General features: G+C 46.7%; 1 protein-coding gene across 1 annotated transcript in view; it reads left to right on the top strand.

Annotated features, from left to right (window-relative positions):
* Positions 1–22,712, top strand: part of NME9 (NME/NM23 family member 9) — a 330,355-nt gene that overhangs the window by 28,949 nt on the left and 278,694 nt on the right. Inside the window, exon 5 of the mRNA XM_030210834.1 lies at positions 21,719–21,835. Within this exon, the coding sequence (XP_030066694.1) occupies positions 21,719–21,835 (117 nt within the window). The remainder of the gene's footprint in view (positions 1–21,718; positions 21,836–22,712) is intronic.

The following is a 22,712-nucleotide window of genomic DNA, read 5'->3' as shown; positions in this document are numbered from 1 at the left end:
AATACAACTGATAGCATCAAGTTCCTGACTCGGCCCACTCCTGAGACCTCCACTTCTCAGAGGTTTTCAGACAGAAGTTGAAAGAGTACCTACTACTCTCAAAGGTTCCCTTTGTCCCGCCCTTCGCAACAAGCCCAGCCTCCGCGCTCCTGTTTTCAGCAACAGCAGACTCAAAAACCCCAGCCAGCTCCCCAGTCTAAGTAGAGGATGAGGTTTTGGGTGGCTCCAGTAGAGCAAAGCCAAAGTAAAAAGTATCTGTCCCAGACAACCTACCAGTAGAAGGGAGGCTGAATTATTGCCAGGAAAAGCGTCCCCTTGTAACCTCAGACTGGTGGGTTCTGCAAATAGTCCAGGTGGGTTACATCCTCAAGTGGCATCAACTTCCTCCAAATTGACCACCAAGAACATCAAACCAACTTTCGGCTCTCAGCACCAGGAAGTGCTAAGTGTGTCCTCATTCTCAAAAAAGGGGGAGATTTCGTGCCATCCTAGACCTAAGGGCCCTGAACAAATATCTGGTCAAAGAAAAGTTCTGAATGACTTGGGCACCCTTCATCCCATGATCCTGAAAAATGATTTTCTATGCTCTTTGGACTTGAAGGATGGTTATACCCACATCCAAATACATTGAATCACAGGAAGTAGGGTGGGGGCGGAGCAAGATGGCGGCAGTTACATCTCTATGCGAGTAACATCGAGGTGGTTGCAGGAGTTCAAGCGCTTCCTCTATTTCCTAAAATAATCTGTTTGCCTGTTTTAAAATATGCCGCATACAAAGAGGAAAGCGTTTGTTAGAGCCGGAGCTCAGACGGCTCTTACCTCTACACCGACCCAGCAGACGCTCGATAGCTTTCTCGCGGGAATCGCGAAGACGGTGTCTGGAGGTCCCGCTGAGCTACTAGCAACAGGAGAGGCTGAGCTTTTGGGACAGGATATTTCGTTGTCCCCTCCAACGAGTTCTCAACCGCCGCAACCGACTGGAATCGACTATGGAGGGGATCCGCAAAACCGAGAAGACGATGTAGCGGTGACCCAGCTGGGCCCCATAGCGATATCCCCAGTCGGTGCCTTTTTGCCATCCAAGGCCCAGAAAGCGCCGGTAACACTTGAGACTATATGGGAGATACTTCAGACAGTCTTAGCATCGACTAGCAAGATCGACTCTCTTGTGAGTAACGTTCAGACTTTATCTAAAGACCTTACAGTAATGAAAAATGAAGTCTCAGAAAAAATACACCATTTAACTGATGAAAATGTAAAAATGAAAGAAATTTCTGCAAAACTTATACAAGATAATATATCGATTTACAACAGATTGGAGTATTTTGAAAATTATAATAGAAGACTCAATTTGCGCTTATTGAATTTTCCAAGAACTCCAGTTTATTCTCCTTTACAAATTTTCAAACAGTATTTGGTGGAAAATTTGAAATTTACAGAGGACAATATACCTCCGTTGAACAAAGTATATTACTTACCATCCAGAGGTTTGAAGGATAACACTCGAGCTTTACCACAAGAACAGCCTGATTTAAATGTTTCTCAGTTACTAGATTCTTCTTTAACTGAAATAACTGAAAGACAAACTCTTTTGGTATCCTTTATTTTCCAACAAGACCTGGACTCAGTTAGAAAAATGGCATTAAAGAATTTACAAGTTCCTTTTTATGGGAAAAAAGTGTTTGCTTTTCCAGACGTTACAAAACAGACCCAGGCTAGAAGGAAGGAGTTTCTACTACTACTACTACTACTACTATTTAGCATTTCTATAGCGCTACAAGGCATACGCAGCGCTGCACAAACATAGAAGAAAGACAGTCCCTGCTCAAAGAGCTTACAATCTAATAGACAAAAAATAAATAAAGTAAGCAAATCAAATCAATTAATGTGAACGGGAATGAAGAGAGGAGGGTAGGTGGAGGCGAGTGGTTACGAGTCAAAAGCAATGTTAAAGAGGTGGGCTTTCAGTCTAGATTTAAAGGTGGCCAAGGATGGGGCAAGACGTAGGGGCTCAGGAAGTTTATTCCAGGCGTAGGGTGCAGCGAGACAGAAGGCGCGAAGTCTGGAGTTGGCAGTAGTGGAGAAGGGAACAGATAAGAAGGATTTATCCATGGAGCGGAGTGCACGTGAAGGGGTGTAGGGAAGGACGAGTGTGGAGAGATACTGTGGAGCAGCAGAGTGAATAAATTTATAGGTTAGTAGAAGAAGTTTGAACAGGATGCGAAAACGGATAGGGAGCCAGTGAAGGGTCTTGAGGAGAGGGGTAGTATGAGTAAAGCGACCCTGGCGGAAGATGAGACGGGCAGCAGAGTTTTGAACCGACTGGAGAGGGGAGAGATGACTAAGTGGGAGGCCAGCAAGAAGCAGATTGCAGTAGTCTAAACGAGAGGTGACAAGGGTGTGGATGAGGGTTTTGGTAGAGTGCTCGGAAAGAAAGGGGCGGATTTTACGGATGTTGTAAAGAAAGAAACGACAGGTCTTGGCGGTCTGCTGGATATGAGCAGAGAAGGAGAGAGAAGAGTCAAAGATGACCCCAAGGTTTCGAGCTGAGGAGACAGGGAGAATGAGAGAGCCATCAACAGAAATAGAAAACGGGGGGAGCAGGGAGGTGGGTTTGGGGGGGAAAATGAGAAGCTCGGTTTTGGTCATATTTAATTTCAGGTGGCATTGAGACATCCAGGCAGCAATGTCAGACAAGCACGCTGAAACTTTGGTTTGGATGCAAGGTGAGATATCAGGGGTAGAAAGGTAGATTTGGGAGTCATCAGCATAGAGATGGTAGGAAAAGCCATGGGATGAGATTAATGAACCAAGGGAAGAAGTGTAGATAGAAAAGAGGAGGGGACCAAGAACAGAACCCTGAGGTACGCCGACAGGCAGAGGGATAGAAGTAGAAGAGGATCCACCAGAGTGAACACTAAAGGTGCGGAGGGAGAGGTAGGAAGAGAACCAGGAAAGGACAGAGCCCTGGAATCCAAGTGAGGACAGGGGTATCGAGAATATGCTGTGATCGACAGTGTCAAAAGCAGCGGAAAGATCAAGAAGAATGAGGATGGAATATTGACCTCTGGATTTAGCCAGTAATAGGTCATTGGAGACTTTAGTAAGCGCAGTTTCGGTTGAGTGGAGAGGGCGAAAACCAGATTGTAGTGGGTCAAGAATAGCATGTGAGGAGAGAAAATCAAGGCAGCGGCGGTGAACAGCACGCTCAAGTAATTTGGAGAGAAAAGGAAGGAGGGAGATGGGTCGGTAATTAGAGGGACAAGTAGGGTCAAGTGAAGGCTTCTTAAGGAGAGGTGTGACCACAGCATGTTTAAAGGCAGCAGGGACAGTCGCAGTGGAAAGTGAGAGGTTGAGAATGTGACAGATAAAAGGAATAAGAGTAGGAGAGATGGCATTAAGAAGGTGGGTGGGAATGGGATCAGAGGAACAGGTGGTACATTTTGAGGAAGAAAGGAGAAGTGTAGTTTCCTCAATAGTAACTTCAGGAAAGGAGGAAAGGGAATGAGGGGAAGGATAGAGAGGGGAACGGACTAGTGGAGGGAGAGCTGGTGAGGTAGAGAAAGCAAGGTTTATCTTTTGAACCTTGTTGTGAAAGAATTCAGCAAGGGTCTGAGGAGATAATGAAGGGGGAGTTGGGGGAGGGGGCACCTTGAGGAGAGAGTTCAATGTGGTGAAGAGAAGTCGAGGATTAGAGCCAAGAGAGTTGGTCAGTTGGATATAATAATCCTGTTTGGCACGTAAAAGAGCAGATTGGAAGGAGGTCAGCATGAACTTAAAGTGTAAGAAATCAGCAAGGGCCCGAGATTTCCGCCAGAGGCGTTCGGCGGAGTGGGTACAGGTACGTAGGTAGCGGATATTAGAAGTCAGCCAAGGTTGGGGTTTTGTACGCCTTGCAGGGCGGGTCATCAAAGGTGCAAGAGTGTCTAAGGCAGAGGATAGAGTATTGTTGTAAGAAGAAACAGCCTCGTTGACAGACGTGGATGGTGCCACAGTAGAGAGGAGGTTTGAAACATGGGAGGATAGAGATGAAGGGTCAATATCGTGGAGATTCCTAGATAAATTAGATAGGATAGGACGGGACTGGGAGGGAGGAGATTTAAGTGTGAAAGTTATAAGATGGTGATCAGAGGAGGGATGATCAGAGGCAAGGAAACTAGAAGGTGAACAGTTGGAGGAGAAGGTGAACAGTTGGCATTAAGATCTGATACATTAGCCTTGGGTGGCCTCCTTCAACCTAAACTATCCATGCAATGCAATGTAAAATATCTAGGGGTTAAGTATGTATTTTTGTTTCTGAGCATTTGAAACAATTATTACTCAGAAAAAGGTCTTATAATTTGTGTTGGAGCTAAGTAGTTCTGATTAGTCTTAAAATGAGATAATTAGGAAAATAGCGATTTATACTGTTAAGCCTTTCTTTAACTTTATTTTATTTTTGAATGATATGTGAAACTTGTTTAATATTCCATTTTGGAAAATTTCTTGCAATATGTTTAAATGTTTTGCTTTCTCAATAATGTATTCTTGTAAATATATGAAACTGATAAATAAAGAAAAAAAAGTATCACAGGAAGTAGCTCATATTTTGGGTGGGGAAACACCATTACTAGTATTGCATCCTGCCTTTGGGCCTCTCGTCCGTGCCCAGGGAGTGTTTACAAAATGCCTAGCAGTAGTCTCTGCGTTGCTATGCAGACTGGGAGTTCACGTGTTTCCCTGTCTGAACAGTTGGATGGTCAACAGCACATCAAAGGAGAGTGCTCAAGAATCAATGCAGAGAATTATTCAAGTGTCAGAGCTACTAGGGTTTGAAATCAACTACCTCAAGTCCCATCTGCTCCGAGTTCATCAACTGGAGTACACTGGAACCCTACTAGACATGGTTCAAGCTTGAGCCTACTAGCCTCAGGTGCAGGAGGATGCCCTCATTGGCATCACCACTCAGGTTCAGCGCAGCCAGCAGGTCACAGATCGGTAGATGTTGAGGTTGTTGGCCACGTGTCCTCCACAGTGTATGTCACACCCAATAGACCCTTGCTTCCCAGTGGTATCAGGCCACAGGGAACCTTATGGATATTATCTCAGTCACAACAGAGTTGGCTCAGTCCCTTCTCTGGTGGATAAGTCAATCCAATTTGACTCTGGGACTTCCATTCCAAATTCCTCCACCCCAGAAGATACCGACCACAGATACATCCAATCTGGGATGGGGAGCTCATGCAGAGGGGCTTCACACCCAGGCAGTGGCGTTCCTATGGGGGGCGGTGGGTGCGGTCCGCCCCGGGTGCACGCTGCTGGGGGGGGTGCCGCGCGCCTGTCGGCGCCGCTCGTTCCGTTCTTTCTCTCTCTCTCTCTGCCCCGGAACAGGTTACTTCCTGTTCCGGGGCAGAGGGAGCATGGAACGAGCGAAGCCGACAGGCGCGCGGCACCCCCCCCCCCCCCAGCAGGTAAAAATGCACCCGGGGGGGGGGTCGACGTTTTGTCGGGGGGGGGGCGCTGCACCTAGGGGGGGCGCATCGGCGATCCGCCCTGGGTGTCAGCCACCCTAGGAACGCCACTGCACCCAGTGTCACTTATCTGCTCAGGAGACCCAGCTTCACATCAGTCTTCTAGAGCTCCAAGCAATCTGGAATGCTTTAAAGGCTTTCAGAGATCAGCTGATGAGCCTAATTGTTCTAATTCAAACAGACAGTCAGGTTGTCATATACTATATCAGCAAGCAGGGGGGTATGAGATCCTACTCCTTGTATCAAGAGGGAGTCAGGATGTGGATGAGGGCCAACAGTCATGGCATGGTGCTCTGAGCCACATACCTGGTGGGTAAATACAACAGTCTGATGGACAGGCTGAGCAGGGTGATTCAACTGTACAAGTGGTCTCTCAGTATGGGCATTGCTTGTAAGATCTTCTGTGTCTGGTGCACCCCTTCAGTGGATCTCTTTGCCACTCATCTCAACAACATGGTCCCTCAGTACTGCTCCAAACTCAGATCACACAACAGGCTAGCATCGGATGCCTTGCTTCTTAGTTGGGGAAGGGCCTTCTGTCTGCATATCCTCCAGTCCCTCTAATAGGGAAAACTGTGCTGAAACTCAAGCAGGATTTGGGAACCATGATTCCCATCACGCCTTACTGGCTGAGACAGATTTGGTTCCCTTTTCTTCTGGAAATGTCCTCTGAAGAATGTTGAAGTGTTTTCTGGCCCTCATTACCCAGAACAAGGGATCTCTTCTGCATCCTAACCTTCAGTCCCTAGCCCTCATGGCTTGGATATTGAGAGCCTAGAATTTGCATCTCTTCAACTACCTGAGGGTGTCTCCAGAATCCTGCTGGCTTCCAGGAAAGATTCCATTAAGAGGTGTTATAATTTTTAAATGGAAGATATTTGTTGTCTGGTATGAGGGCTAGGCCCTGTATCTTCTCTCTTGTCCTACACAAAAACTGCTTGAATATCTTCTACACCTTTCTGAGTCTGATTTAAAAACCAGCTCTGTAAGTGTTCACATCAGTTCAATTAGTGCTTACCATAACCATGTAGAAGGCAAGCCCATCGCTGTACAGCTTCTAGTTTGCTTCATGAGAGGTTTTCTGTTGACAACCCACCCCCCCCCCCCCCCCCCCCCCCCCCCCCGGTCAAACCTCTGACTGTGTCATGGGATCTTAACGTTATTCTTACCAAGCTGATGTAAGTTCCTTTTGAACCAGTTGATTCCTTTCATTGGAAGTACTTGACCTGGAAGGTTCTATTTTTGGTGGCAAAAGCGCACTGCACACCTTGGACTACAAGCAAGCTTAGTCTTCTGTCTGGAGCAGACTAAAGCCCATAGTCAGTCCACCCAACTTTTGTTTCTTTTGACCCAAACAGGATGAGGACAGCCATCAGTAAACACACTTTATCCAATTGGCTAGCAGACTGCATCTTTTTCACTTATGCCCAGGCTGGGTTGGCTCTGGAGGATCATGTCACGGCTCACAGTGTCAGAGCCATGGCAGTGTCGATAGCCCACTTCAGGTCAGCCTCAATTAAGAGATTTGTAGAGCTGCAACATAGCCTTCAGTCCACACATTCACATCTCATTACTACCTTGAACAGAATACTCGTCGTGAGAGCTGGTTTGGTCAGGCAGTTCTGCAAAATTTGTTTGGCGGCCAGAATCCAACTCCTCCTCCCCATGCCCATTTTTTCTGTTCTAGGCTCCACCTTCACAACAGGAAAGTTTGTTATTAGTGTTATTGGTTCTTGTTGGCCTTGCCATTGCAAGTCTGTATTGACCGTTGTTGTTTTCAGTGAGCCTGGTAGCTAGGTTTCTCAGAGGACAAGCATGCCTCATTGCTCCCAGCATGAGTTGGTTGTTCTGCAGCCATTACCTTTGCTCACGACGTCGATGCCACCGACCTCGGTACCGATGTCGAAGGACCGGACTGAGCCCCAAAAAGTTTCTCTCGTTGGGCCTCTTGTGACGCTTGAGTCCGTTTCTTCATGCAAAGACACAGACTGGGCTATGGTCGGGCCCAAGGCACTGGATACACCAAGCGTGGATATCGGTACCCGAGATGGTCCGGTTGCACCGAGTACAACGTTTGTGTGTCTTCGATGACATGGAAGAAAAAACAGCTTCGGCAAAATCAAAAGACACGATTGTGCCTTTGAAAAGAAGAAAGGCACAAAAGAAAAAGGGATAAGATCTGACCGAGTGGCCTAAAACACGGCCGCTTCGAACAAGAAAGAAAAGTTACAAAAGAGGTCTAAAAAACTAAGAAAAAATACGGGAAGGTAAAAGTTTTTGGGGTTTTTTAAAGAAATGACGCAAATCGTTGAAAGACTCTTCCTGGGCCAAAAAATAAATAGATGAACCGAAGTACGCTGTCTCTCCGCCGTAGACAAGAAAAAACTGAGCGGGAACGCTCATGCGACGGGCGGGAAGTCATCCGCGCATGCGTGGTATGCGTGGTTCGCACACCAGAAGGCTCTGGCAAAACTTTTTTATTTTTGCTCTGAAAATATTTGCCGTTTCCTGGGCCACCGTGGACGCCAACCCACATGTGAGAACAATCAGCCTGCTGTCCTCGGAGAATACCTGCTACAGGTATGTATCTTCGTTATTCCCATGTGTGAGGTATAGTGTAACCCCGATAAAACCACGCCCCGCAATAACATGAATCTGCATATAACATGATCATGTCTTGGTTCCCCTTTTTTTACAAACAGGTCCTTTTGCAAAAGATCAGTTTTTAGTTCAATTGTGTTTATGTTCTATTGACACCACTATAGCATGACCCTGCATTTAAAATAATGATATTTTATGGATCTCAATCATAGTGTTATATTGGGGTTCCACTGTACTATGTCCTACTTATCCTCAGAGAAAGCAAATTTACTTACCTGTAGCAGGTGTTTTCAGAGGGCAGCAGGACAAATATTCTCACATACCCTTCCACCTCCCCTAGGAGTTTCATTCTCAGTGCTTTTTATGTCCAAGCCAACCACAGGTCCCATATGATTTGCAGGGCGGGAAGGCACTTGCACATGCACACTGGGGCATGCCAAAGGCTTCTAGAAGTTACAGAATGCTGGGCAGCGTCCGCATCAGGGCTACGTTGGTGATGTATCTCCTTGATAAGCTGTCTTCACTTGGATTTCAGGGCTCTATTCATTCCTGGTTTTCTTCTTATCTCTCCCAGTGTACCTTTAGTGTATACTCTAGTGGATCCTCCTCTACTTCTATCCCACTGTCAGTTGGTGTACCTCATGGATCTGTCCTGGGACCTCTTCTTTTCTCCATCTGTACTTCTTCTTGTAACCAGGTACCTCTATGTGCAGCCAAGGATAGAAGAATCTCCTCCAGCCACGGGCTCCCGGTACAGTCAAGAAATAAATGTCCACCAGCAACTTCAATCTTAAGGACTTTATTCCATGCAGGTTTCTAGTAGACCTGATACACAGTTCCAAGAGAAGCATTCACCTTCAATCTTAAGCACATATACGCCACCTGAAAGTGTGTGGCAAATAGTCCCCTTTAAGCAGTAGGCTATCAGCACATACCAGGATTCAATACAGGCTCACAGTCAGCTCCAGTCTGGGCTCTTTATCCAGTGCACAATAAACAGTAGTTCAGTTCCAAATAGAAGCAGTTCATTCAGTTCATCATCACAGTTAAATCACAAAGCAGCAGTTTCTACCTCTACTCTCTTACCTTCAGGAGAGTTCAATAGGGGCTCCTCATACCCAAGGGATTTCACCCTGCATCAGCTTCCCTGGTAAATTCAATACTTTAGGGACCTCCCTCACCCAAGGATTTCCAGCCTGCAAATACTTTTGGGACTTCCTCACACCCAAGGGATTTCAGCCTGCTTCAGTACTTTAGGGATCTCTCTTACTCAAGGGTTTTCAGCCTGCAACTGCTTCTCTCCTCTCTGGGATTTCTTCCCACCTGCCTAATCAATCCCTGGCTTCTGCCTTCACACCCAATCATTCCCCTTCCATTAGCTTCCCCCACTCCCATACCAGCTGAGTTGAGCATTAGACTAATGATGAGCTCCTGCACAGGGTTTCCTATCTCTCTTTCCCCCTAGTGACATCCAATCTACACGTTCTGCCAGCTTACAGCCATGTCTTCCCCTATTGCAGCTAGGAGTCCAGTCCGGGCTCTTCATCTCACCCCCTGGCTCCTTGCCTGCAATGCCTTCTGGGACTTGTATTTCAGACTGAAACTGCCTTAACCCAACTATCCTGGATGTGACTCCATCACATTCCCTTGGTACTCTGATCTCATCCCATGGTTTTCAGTATCATCTTTACACTGATGACTCCCAGATCTACCTCTCCACACCAGAAATCTCAGCCGAAATCCAGGCCAAAGTATCAGCCTGCCTGTCTGGCATTGCTGCCTGAATATTTCAGCACCATCTAAAACTAAACCAAGACTGAGCTTCTTATCTTTCCCCCTAAACCAACCTCTCCTCTTCCCCCATTCTCTATTTCTATGGATAACACTCTCATCCTTCCTGTCTAATCAACTCGTAACCTTGGGGTCATCTTCGACTCCTCCCTCTCCTTCTCTGCACATATTCAGCAGACTGCTAAAACCTGTTGTTTCTTTCCTATAATATCACCAAAATTCGCACTTTCCTTTCTGAGCACTCTACCAGAACCATCATCCACACTCTTATCACCTCTCGCTTAGCCATCTCTCTCCTCTTCAATCTGTTCAAAATGCTGCTGCACAACTAATATTCCGCCAGTGTCGTTATGCTCATATTAGCCCTCTCCAAGTCACTTCACTGGCTTCCTAACCATTTCCGCATACAGTTCAAGCTCCTCTTATTGACTTATAAGTGCATTCACTCTGCAGCTCCTCAGTACCTCTCCACTCTTATCTCTCCCTACATTCCTCCCCAGGAACTCCATTCACTGGGTAAACTTCTCTTATCTGCACCCTTCTCCTCCACTGCTAACTCCAGACTCTGTTCCTTTTATCTTGCTGCACCATATGCCTGGAATAGACTTCCTGAGCCGGTACGTCAAGCTCCATCTCTGGCCGTCTTCAAATCTAAACTAAAAGCCCACCTTTTTGATGCTGCTTTGAACTCCTAACCCTTATTCACTTGTTCAGAACCCTTATTTTATCATCCTCACTTTAATATTCCTTTATCTCTTGTTTGTCCTGTTTGTCTGTCCTAATTAGATTGTAAGCTCTGTCGAGCAGGGTCTGTCTCTTCATGTTCAAATGTACAGCGCTGTGTACGTCTAGTAGTGCTATAGAAATGATAAGTAGTAGTACGTTGAGTGAAGAAACATTTTCTCCGATTCCTTTTAAATTTACTACTTTGTAGCTTCATTGCATGCCCCCTAGTCCTAGTATTTTTGGAAAGAGTAAACAAGTGATTCAGTCTACCCCATTCCCACTCCACTCATTATTTATAGACCTCTATCATATCTCCCCCTCAACTGTCTTTTCTCCAAGATGAAGAGCCCTAGCCACTTTAGCCTTTCCTCATAGGGACGTTATTCCATCCCCTTTATCATTTTCCTCGCCCATCTCTGTACCTTTTCTAATTCCACTATATCTTTTTTAAGATGCAGTGACCAGAATTGAACACAGTATTCGAGGTGCAATTGCACCATGGAGTGATACAAAGGCATTATAATGTCCTCATTTTTGTTTTCCATTCCTTTCCTAATAATACTTAACATTCTATTTGCTTTCTTAGCTGTCACCGTGCACTGAGCAGAGGGTTTCAATGTATCATCAATGACAACACCTAGATCCGTTACCTAATGTGGAACCTTGCATTGCATAGCTATAATTTAGGTTCCTCTTTCCCACATGCATCACTTTGTTCTCTTCAGTTTTGTCATCTGTGGTTGGCTTGGGTGAGGTCTCAGATCATTTCCTGGTTTGGGTGGATATGATTGCTCCGTTGGGGCTGGCTCTTTCCCACATATCTTCAGCACAGAGTAAGTGGGATCAGTATTTGCAGCACAACCAGTGTCATCGGGATCAGCGTATTTTGTTTTGGAACACAACAAAAGCTGTTTTATTTTTCAACGATTTTTATTGATGAATGCACATGTTAAACATTTCCATATCAATCAGTATAGATCTGATAACAAAAATACTATCTTATACTAATGAACCTGAAACTTCTATCATCAAAGTTTTTATCAATCTTTTCTCCCCTATCCCTTCCCTCCTTTCTTCTTATATATTTGTGAACGTATTCATGTACAATTACAGGTCAAATGCATAACGATTAACAATAAACCTATATATTAAACTCCAATAATTATGTCTCGTGCTTTACTCTGTGTAATATTGCCCTGTCTTTTCCCCAACAGTATTTGCAGGTGAGTCCTCTTAATGTATTCTTCCAGAGGATTACTCTTCTAGCTTATAGTACACAAATCTCTCCTATATGCATGGACTATTGTCCTTTCCAAAGCTATGCGCCCCTCCCCTCCCCCTCTACTCTTATGGAACCTTCTTCTTACTTCATGGTTTAGCTCCTCTACCTCTCCGCTTGCTGTAACTACCAGAGTGTGGGTTATTGTGTGCTGCCCCATTTGGCACTTTGCAGCTCTTTCTGTGGTGGTCCTCCCTATCTGTGCATTTCCCACTAGCATCCCCCAATCTAAAATTACTTAAACTCCCCCCCACCTTCCCCTTATAATATGGACAAGTTATTGAGCACTGCACGTCTCACTTTGTGGGGAGATACTTGCAAATATTTGTTCCAATAGAGAATAAATGCTTTTCTTTTCTTTGGGGTACCCCGGACTGCTGTAGCCTCCCCACATAACATCAACTCATGAATGTATTCCTCCAGTACCAGATAGTGGGTGGTTCCTCTTGCATCCAATGTCTTAGTATGCATTTTTTTCCCCACTGCGTATGCCTTACCCAGTAATAGATCCATGCTCTTGTCTGGAAATCTCAATAGGTCTGCCCTTTTGTTAACAACACCCCTCTCTAAGAGGGGATTAGTCTGTGACCTATGAGAGTCTCAAAATAATTATGGAACCTTTCTAAAATATTTTCACTTTGACCACAACTCCAAAATGCATGCAAAATGTGTTTCTCCCTCGCCTGCACTTTACACATTGAGCGTCCGGTGCCCAACCAGCTCTTGCTGCTTGTGTTGCGCTATGATCCCCCTATGTAATATCCTGTACTGACTGTCCTGTAGCTCCGCCCCGCCCACTTGCCTGGGGATATCTTTTATCAATTTTGCAAAGTTCACTCCTTCAATTCATACCCCAAGTCTTTGCTCCATGCCTCTTTAAGTGCTCCATAGTTTCGGAGAGGACAGAGCGACAACAGGGAACCGGTGCAAACTGGATATGGAAACTTGACCGTGTGCGTCCCCTCTTAAGAATTCTCAAAGTTTTTGTCCCAATTTTGTACCCAATGACTCTTGGTCTAAGCTGTACCAATAGTGATGTAATTGTCTATGTGTATAGTGATCTTTGTTGGTTAGAGAAAGCCTCTGCTGCAGGTCTTGAAATGTATACAAACCTCCCTCCTCGTTTATTATGTGTTTAATTAGAGTGATTCCCATGTCTGACCAGCTCTTGATTACTCCAGCCTCCAATCCAGGAGGAAAATCTCCATTTCCCTGGAATGGAAGCTGATCGCTAACATTTGGGTTTTGATTCCAAGCTGTCATAAGAAAGCGCCAGACCTGTCTTAAGGGTTGTAACAAAATACTTTTCTTACACGTTGGCGGCAAACTTTTTGATTGAGCCTGTAAAAGAAAATTTACATGCCAAGGTTTGTATAGTGCATGCTCCCAGCTAACCGGGGTAAATTGATCTGTGTTAAGTATCCAATCCCGGAGGTGCCGCATGAGACATGCTTGATTATAATGTCGGAGATTGGGTAAACCCAGGCCTCCCTGTTCTCAGTTATCGTAAAGGTACTCTAATCGCACCTTTAACAAAAGCTGTTTTAAGAGGTGATATCATCACCTACATGAGTCTTTGTAAAAAGAAGATTGTTGCGAGTATAATTAATCTAGAGTCTATTTAAGTGGGCTTTCCTTTGCTGTCCTTCCCAATCTTTGAAAGAAACGTACCTTGCCACTCAAACAGCACTCAACACTCTCATCCATGAGCACACAGCTAGAAGCCCCCTTTATTGGAAGTGTCAGTTTCACAAATATGCTAACAAATCCGGTAAACTTCTGGCACGTATGGTGAAAACGGGGGGGGGGGGGGGGGCTTCAGACCAGATGGCAGCTTGACCAATCATCTTGAGCACATACTCACCACCTATTTTCAGACCCTCTATTCTGCCCATCCTGCTGCTCCTTCTTCTACAATTCAAACTTTTCTTTATGCTGCTGGACTGCCTTGCCTTTCGCCCGATACCCTGTTAGCTCTGAATGCACCTATTTCAGTCAAGGAACTTCAGCAAGCCATTAAGGGTATTAAGGATTACTTTTCACCTGGCAGTGATGGTTTCTCTGGGTAATTTTATAAATGTTTGCAAATTCAGCTGATAGGGCCCCTCATAAGCTCACCTTGCTTCCTAAGCCTCAGAAACCCCGAGAGCTGGAGGAGTCTTATCACCCTATCTCCCTTATTAATGTGGACATTAAATTGTTGTGAAAAATTTTGGCAACCTAACTGGCGATCTCTCTGCCCACTTTAGTGAGTCTGGAATGGGTTGGCTTTGTGGGGGGTTGCCAGTCAGTTCTCAATGCATAGAAGGTCCTTTTAGCATTATCCCACTGTCAATCCCGGGGGGGTGGGGGCTGAGCTTGCTTTGAGCTTAGACACTGAAAAAGCATTTGATCAAGTAAGCTGGGTGTTTTTGTTCGTGGTGCTACCTCGCTATGGGATAGGCAGTTGGATTCTGGGCATAGTGTTGCAGGGCTGTTAAGCTTTAGCTTTCGCGGATGATCTTATTCTTTTGACTGGTCCTTAGAGGGCCCTCCCTATCTTGTTGCAGGTTATTGGGGAGTATGGCAAGCTCTCCGAGTTTAATCTTGATAAGTCCAAAGCTCTTCCACTGGTTTCGTCAGTGCGTTCTACCTGGAAGGGTCCATTTCCTCTTCAGTGGGAGGAGTGGGCATTAAAATATTTTGACATTCTTGTCCTGTTTGATTTGTCCTCCCTTTATCAGCTCAACGTGGCATCGCTTTTGGAGACTACTCAGGTCAAGTTACAGCTTTGGAGGTTCTATCCATTGGCACTGTAAAGCCTTATGCAATTTGATTTTGATGCTGAAGTGGCTATATGTTTTTCAAATGTTGTCCCTTTATTTGATGCGGAGGGATGAACGCACCTTAAATCGGGTTTTGAAAAATTATCTATGGCAAGGCAAACGTCTCCATCTCTCCGTGGCCAGATTACATATTCCTGTATTGCATGTGGAGATGGGTTTGCTTAGTGTCCATCATCTAACTATAGCTTGTGGAATGCCACTTAAATGATTGGTTTAGAAGGACCCATACTTTTTCCCTTACTGGTGTGGAGATGACCCTTGTCCCTCAAATTCATATTAGTTATTTACTGCATGGCTTTATTGGGTTTCCTCCAGGCACTTTTAAGATTCACCCAATTTTACGCGCAGGCAGGGCAGTTTGGCGATGGGTCTGTAAAATATACCACTTTCCTCCTCAAGAGACCCCTTTTTTGTCTATCTGTAATAACACTTCTCCAGGACAGAGTGCTGAGTGTTTACTCAGTGGGCTCGCAAAGGGATTAAGTACCTATTACAGGTGATGACAGTGGATGGACATATGAAACCCTTTTACAGAATTACAACAGTCATACCAGCTCCCTTAGTGAGATCTCTTGCCTATTTTCAACTGCGACACTATGTTCATTCTTTGGCTTGGGAAAATCTCGTGAAAGATGCGCAGGAGACGTTGTCAGAAGCATTTACGTTGGGGCCTCAGGAGCATGTCCCTTTGACCTTCCATCACCGTTATCTTCAAGATACCACTGTGGATGCGGACTATGCTAAACTGATGGCTGCTTAGTGTGGGAACCTCCAGATTCCCTTTGAGGCCTCACCACTTCAGGCCTTTATTCTGGCACTTCCGAAACGTATCATTAGTATTCCTCACCGTCAACTGCTTTATAAGTTTGTTTTTCATTTATACTTTTCTCCTCAGAGAGCTATTCATGCTGAGCTATTCATGATGGGTCCTGTCCTAAGTGCGGCTCAGCAGTGGCAACATTGGGCCATATGTTTTGGTCCTGCTCAGCGGTTCAGCGGTTTTGGACTAGGCTGCTGACCAGGTTCCATTCCTGTGGTGTCTCACAGTTCAACAGTCATCCAGGCTTTTGTTTGATCTCTATATATTTGATGGCCCTGTCCTGAAGGAATGCAAAGCTTACTTGCGGCAGTTATTTTTGATGGCTCTTAAAATGATTTTGTTTTCTTGGCTGTCCTCCACTGCTGCCTTGTCACAATGTGGCATATATATATATGCTTTACCAGATGAGACTGGATTGGCTTCAGGTCCATGATTTTGCCTAAGTTCTGGGTTCTCACTTTTGTGCCATTCGGGAACCCTTTTGACAGACTCTCAACTCCCAGGCCAGAAGCTAACTGCTGAATGTGTGAATGTTGCATTATTTGTTTTCTACATTTCTGGGCACCAATATTGTATAATTATTTTTTTATGCATGACTCCTTTGGGTGGGAAGGGGGGGGGGGGGGTTGGTTTTGGGGTGGGGGTGGGTTCTCTTTGATTTTGCCTTTATTGGTTATGGATCTTTTTGCATTTTTGGCCATGTTTTGTATAGTACTATGTGCTAGACCCCCCCCCCCCTCCATGTTTGTGTCTGTGTTTCTAATCTAATATAATAATTTGCACTCCCAACGTTCCAATGTTTCTGGCTGCGTTCGTAACCACCAGCTGACGTCACCAGAGACATTGGAATGTTGGAACTCCAAGTGAACTTTAGGGACATTGGTGGAGAGAGACAAACATCTTTCTCCGGCTAAACAAAGGCAAAATTTAAAAAAAAAAAAACTTAAAAAAAAACCATTTGCTAACCTCCCTCCCAGTTCCAGGGTCCCCCGTCCGTCCGTCCCTCCCTTCCACTTCCAGGCCCCCTGCCTCCAAATTTAAAAAGTCATGTTGGACTTACCAAGTCGGGGTTACATCATCCGGCAGTAGCGCTAAGAGCCGTGCAGGTTCGGCCCTTCTCTCGCTGTCTGTCTCTCAGCTCTGGTCCTGCCCTCATTTCCTGTTTCCGTAAGGGCGGGACCAGAGCTGAGAGATAGACAGCGAGAGAAGGGGCCGAGCCTGCACGGCTCTAAGCGCTACTGTCGGATGACGTAACCCCAACTTGGTAAATCCAACATGACTTTTTAAATTCGGAGGCAGGGGGGCCTGGAAGTGGAAGGGAGGAAGGGAGGGATGGACGGGGGACCCTGGAACTGGGAGGGAGGGACGGAGGAACGATTCTGAAACTCAGAAGGAGGGAGGGATGGACCCTGAAACTCAGAAGGAGGGAGGGATGGAGGGACAGACCCAGAAACTCGGAAGGATGGAGGGACGGACCAGAAACTCGGAAGGATTTCTTTTTAAGTTACATTTGTACCCCGCACCTTTCCCATTCATGGCAGGCTCAATGCGGCTTACATGGGGCAATGGAGGGTTAAGTGACTTGCCAGAGTCACAAGGAGCTGCCTGTGCCTGAAGTGGGAATTGAACTCAGTTCCCCAGGACCAAAGTCCACCACCCTAACCACTAGGCCACTCAGGGACGGACCCTGAAACTCAGAGGGAGGGGGGCCCAGAAACTCGGAGGGAGGGGAGGGGGAGGGCCCTGAAACTAGGAGAGAGAGAGGGAGGGAGGGGGGCCTAAAACTCGGAGAGAGGGAGGGAGGGGGCCCTGAAACTCGGAGGGAGGGAGAGAGGGACCCTTAAACTCGGAGGGAGACAGGGAGGGAGGGGGACCCTGAAACTAGGGAGAGGGAGGGAGAGGACCCTGAAAATCGGAGGGAGGGAGGGAGGGAGGGGACGACCTTGGAATTCGGAGGGAGGGAGGGGGCCCCTGGAACTGGGAGGAGGGCCCCTGGAACTGGGAGGGAGGGAGGGGAGGGGACGACCATGGAATTCGGAGGGATGGATGAAGGGAGGGATAGATGGATGGAGGGAGGGGAGGGGACGACGACCCTGGAACTCGGAGGGAGGGAACGACCATGGAATTGGGAGGGAGGGAGGAGGGCTCCTGGAGGGAGGGAGTGAGGGAGGAGGCCCCAGCCACACACTCATTCTCTCACACACACTCGCGCCCAGTCTCACTCTCTCTGTCACACTCACACACTCGCACATTCATTCTCTGTCACACAGTCACTCTCACACACACTCTGTCAAACATACACACTCCGAGGAAAACCTTCCTAGCGCCCGTTTCATTTGTGTCAGAAACGGGCCTTTTTTTACTAGTCTTTAATAAAAACAATTTAAACATAAGTGCTTATTTCTACATGTAAAACTGTGTTTTAAGTGTAAGAATAGCTTATAAAATTATCTCATGAAATTGCACTTAATGGGAGATGTGCTATAGTGGGTGAATACTATTAGCATGCATACTAACACAAATAAGTATAGAGGTCAATTTTCAGAGGTTTAGGCCCCTCACTTTGAGTGTTTGGTACCATAATTGGCCCCCTTCAACTGACTGGGCTTGAGTGCCTATTTTTACTAGGCTTTTAAACATAGGATCCTAAAAAGGGGCTGAGTTAGGTTGGAGAAAGGACGTTGGGCGCCTACCAGCTAACTTGGATGGCCAAGTCTAAGTGCTGCTTCCCTCCTGCCCCAAGTTTTAATGTAGGTATAGGCCCCTTAGCCTCCCTCCTCTTAAAAGAAAACGCCAGAGCTGGCAGAGCCTCTCTCCTAGTACCCAAGTTGAACACCTAGGGCCAACAGGCCAAAGGTTTTCACATTCCCCCTCTCCCACTCATTCAAATTAAAAATATCATTACAAAGTCCCTGTACAATCCGATTACTCCTTCCAGAGTTTAAAAAAAAATCACTTTGGATTCCCCCCAAAACCATCCATTGCCAAGCTGAGGGGAGACACAGACTTCATTCTTCCCAGCTTGTTGCCTAGAGCTTTTTTGACCATGGCTCTTATTTATTACTATGTAAAAAAGGCCCGTTTCTGACACAAATTGAAACGGCGCGCTAGCAAGGTTTTCCTTGGAGTGTGTATGTTGGGAGAGTGTATGTGAGAGTGACTGTTTGAGAGTCAGAGTGAAAGTGTGAGTGTGTGAGAGAGAGAGTGAGTCTGGGTGTGAGTGTGTTTGTGAGAGAGTGTGTGTGAGAATGAGAGTGTGTGCAAGTGTGTATGTGAGACACAGTGTGAGAGAGAGTGTGTGTGTGTGGGCAAGAGAGAGAGTGTGTGTGAGAAACAGATTCTCTGTGAGAGTGAGTGTATGACACCAAGCGAGTGTGTGAGTGACTGTGTGGCACATAGAGAGTGAATGTGATACAGTGTGAGACAGAGTGTGTGAGAGTGAGAGTCAGAAAGACATTGTATATGAGAGAGAGAGTGTGAGCCGTGCCCTCCCAATCCATGGCCATCTGTCCCCTGCCCCCTCCATTCATCCTTTTCCAGCAATTCCCCTCTGTCCCTGAGCCCTGCCCTCCCAATCCATGGCCATCCATGTTTGTCTGTCACCTGCCCCCTCCATTCATCCCTATCCAGCATTTCCCCTCTCTGCCTGAGGCCTGCCCTGCAATCCATATCCATCCATGCCCATCTGTCCCCTCCATTCATCCCTATGCAGCAATTCCCCTCTCCCTGAGTCCTGCCCTTCCAATCCATGCTCCTCTGTCACCTGGCCCTCCATTTTTCCCTATCCAGCATTTCCCCTCTCTGCCTGAGGCCTGCTCTGCAATCCATATCCATCCATGCCCATATGTCCCCTCCATTCATCCCTATCAGCAATTCCCCTCTCCCTGACTCCTGCCCTTCCAATCCATGCCCATCCATGCTCATCTGTCACCTGGGCCCTCCATTTTTCCCTATCTAGCATTTCCCCTCTCTGCCTGAGGCCTGCTCTGCAATCCATATCCATCCATGCCCATCTGTCCCCTCCATTCATCCCTATGCAGCAATTCCCCTCTCCCTGAGTCCTGCCCTTCCAATCCATGCCCATCCATGCTCCTCTGTCACCTGGCCCCTCCATTTTTCCCTATCCAGACATTTCCCCTCTCTGCCTGAGGCCTGCTCTGCAATCCATATCCATCCATGCCCATCTGTCCCCCTCCATTCATCCCTATTCAGCAATTCCCCTCTCCCTGAGTCCTGCCCTTCCAATCCATGCCCATCCATGCTCCTCTGTCACCTGGCCCCTCCATTTTTCCCTATCCAGCATTTCCCCTCTCTGCCTGAGGCCTGCTCTGCAATCCATATCCATCCATGCCCATCTGTCCCCTCCATTCATCCCTATCCAGCAATTCCCCTCTCCCTGAGTCTTGCCCTTCCAATCCATGCTCATCTGTCACCCTGGCCCCTCCATTTTTCCCTATCCAGCAATTTCCCTCTCATCCCTGAGTCCTGCCCTCCCAATCCATGCCCATCCATGCTCCTCTGTCCCCTGCCCCCTCCATTCATCCATTTCCAGTAATTCCCCTCTCTCCCTGTGCCCTGTCCTCCTAATCCATACCCATCCATGCTCCTCTGTCCCCTGCCGCCCAGGGTTGCCAGGTGGAAAATTTTTTTCCAGCCCACTGGAGCCCAAAAAACAGCCCAAAAACCGCCCAAACACAAACCCCCCCCCCTGACACCCCCACCCCCGCGTCGTCACCCCCGCCCCCGCCGTCATAAACCCCGCCCCCCGCCGTCACCGGCCCCGCCTCCCACGTCCACCGGCCCCGCCTCCCCCGTCATCGGCCCCGCCTCCCCGTCATCGGCCCCGCCTCCCCGTCATCGGCCCCGCCTCCTACGTCATCGGCCCCGCCTCCCACGTCACTAACCCCGCCCAAAACGTCATTAATCCCACCCAAAAACGTCACTAACCCCGCCCCCCCCGCGGCCGAAAAAAACCGCCCGAAGCACAAAAACCAGCCCAAAAAACCGCAACCCGCCGCGGGCAAAAATTTCCCGCGGCGGGTCGCGGAAAACCGCCCAATTGGGCGGTAAAACCGCCCACCTGGCAACACTGCTGCCGCCTCCATTCATCCTTTTCCAGCAAGTCCCCTCTCGCCCTTCCATGCCCCCCCCCCCTTGCATCCATGCTACTCTCTCTCCCATGTCCCAGCCTGGCCCGCCCTCTTCTCCCCCCCCCCCCCTTCGCATCCATGCCTCGCATCCATGCATCCCTTTTTTTTTTTATTATTCTTTTTAACTTTACCTCCGTGGCGGTTCGTGCAGCGAAGCGTCAGGGAAGGAGGCGGCGCTCCCGACGTCTAGCTTTCCCTTCGCTGTGTTCCGCCTTATTTTGAAGGCGGAACACAGCGAAGGGAAGGCTAGACGTCGGGAGCGCCGCCTCCTTCCCTGACGTTTCGCTTCCCGATTTGTTTGTTTTTTTCGCGAGGGCGGGGCAGAGACGGCTGGCTGGCTTGAAGGCTTCACACCACGAATCCACGAACCCTACAGCTTCAGTGACGTCAGATGGCTTTCAGGGCTTCAGGGCTTCACAGAACGTTGTCCTCATTAGAACGTTCACGGTGCGTTTTATTATATTAGATTTTTTAGATTTTGCTCACACCTTTTTCAGTAGTAGCTCAAGGTGAGTTACATTCTTATGTTAACTCAGGGCATCAAACTGAAAAGAAATAAGCCTGTGTTCTTCTGCCTTAGCAATTGAGGACTTTTGAAGGTATTCTGGAGGTTGTCACGAGGGGTGACTCAGGGTTCAGGAATGTAGAAGAGGAAATCTATAGTGAATGTTTTTAACAACTGCCATGGGAAGATATCAGAATGGGTGCTCTGTGGTAATAGAGTTTAAGTTGGGCAAATGAGTGAGAGGGGAACAAAGGCTGTCAGCCCCAGCTTTTTCTGGTAACATTGGATGGTTGGGAGGAAAGGCTTCATAAAGCTCCAGCTTTTTCTTTCAGCAAGGGCAGGCAGAAGTAGAACTGCAGCGAGCTGTTAGTTTCAGATTTGTCACTCAATGTGGGCAAGAAGGAAAGGATTTAACATTGAAAAATCAACATTCAGCTGGCTAACTGGCAAAATTCTCATATTATGTCATGAAAGTACTTCTCATAGATAAGATGGTAATTGTATGTTACAGGGAGGAGAGTTGGTTGCTGTTGTAAGAGGAGCAAATGCACCATTACTGCAGAAAACCATTTTGGACCAACTGACAGCAGAGAAGAAGGTTTTGGATCAAGACGCCAAACGAGAAGTGGTAATTTTGGAATAAACATATACATGAGTGACTTTCTAAGGCTGTTGTTGTTGTTGTTAGCAATGTTTACTGTTGGACAGCAGTAGGTGAGAGTGGGTCACACCTATTGGGCTCTTTATGGTTGGATTTATTTATTTATTTTACAAACTTATATCCGCTTCAAACCTAAGTGGCTTCCATAAAAACATACATAAAATACCTATCCACACACAAAACAAATATCAAAGCAGACATAATACAAATTAGATAAATATCAGTTTTACTATATTTACTGTTTAGCTTATATTTGAGATTACGTAATGAGCTAGGAGTACACTTTTGGATATATGAAGATGATATTATGTTGTTTATTTGATATTACTTCCTTTGGGGTTTCTAGCTTTTTCAAGGTAGGGATGGTTATTTAATCAGTTTCTACTCCTAATTTATCTCTGAACATAGCCAAGACCAAAACTTTATTCATAAAACAAGATTAATCGCTACATTTCCCAGATTATATTGCATGTTCAGTGTGACAGGTTCCAGTCTGGTCTGAAATTAAGTATTTAGGGGTGATTTTGGATTTGAGATGCGGGTTCCTGTTGGCAAGTAGAGGTGATTTTGTTTGGAAAGTTGCATATATTGCATCAACTTAAAGATTTGCTAAAACATGGTGATTTTTGTGTGGTTTTGCAGTTTCTGTGTTACCTCATTTGGACTGTTGTAATTCCTTACTGGTTGGCCTGCCTGCTACTAAGGTGCTTCAGGTAGCCCAGGATGTAGCAGCTAGATTGCTGGTGGGTGGGCTAAATCTGACCATATTAGCCCCACTTCGATTACTTTACCTTGGTTCCCAGTTTGTCAGCATGTAAATTCAAGTTACTTTGGATAGTTATTA

This window comes from Microcaecilia unicolor, chromosome 7 (genome assembly GCF_901765095.1).
Source record: "Microcaecilia unicolor chromosome 7, aMicUni1.1, whole genome shotgun sequence".
Taxonomy (NCBI): Eukaryota; Metazoa; Chordata; class Amphibia; order Gymnophiona; family Siphonopidae; genus Microcaecilia; species Microcaecilia unicolor.
This window is presented reverse-complemented; position numbering and strand designations above follow the sequence as displayed.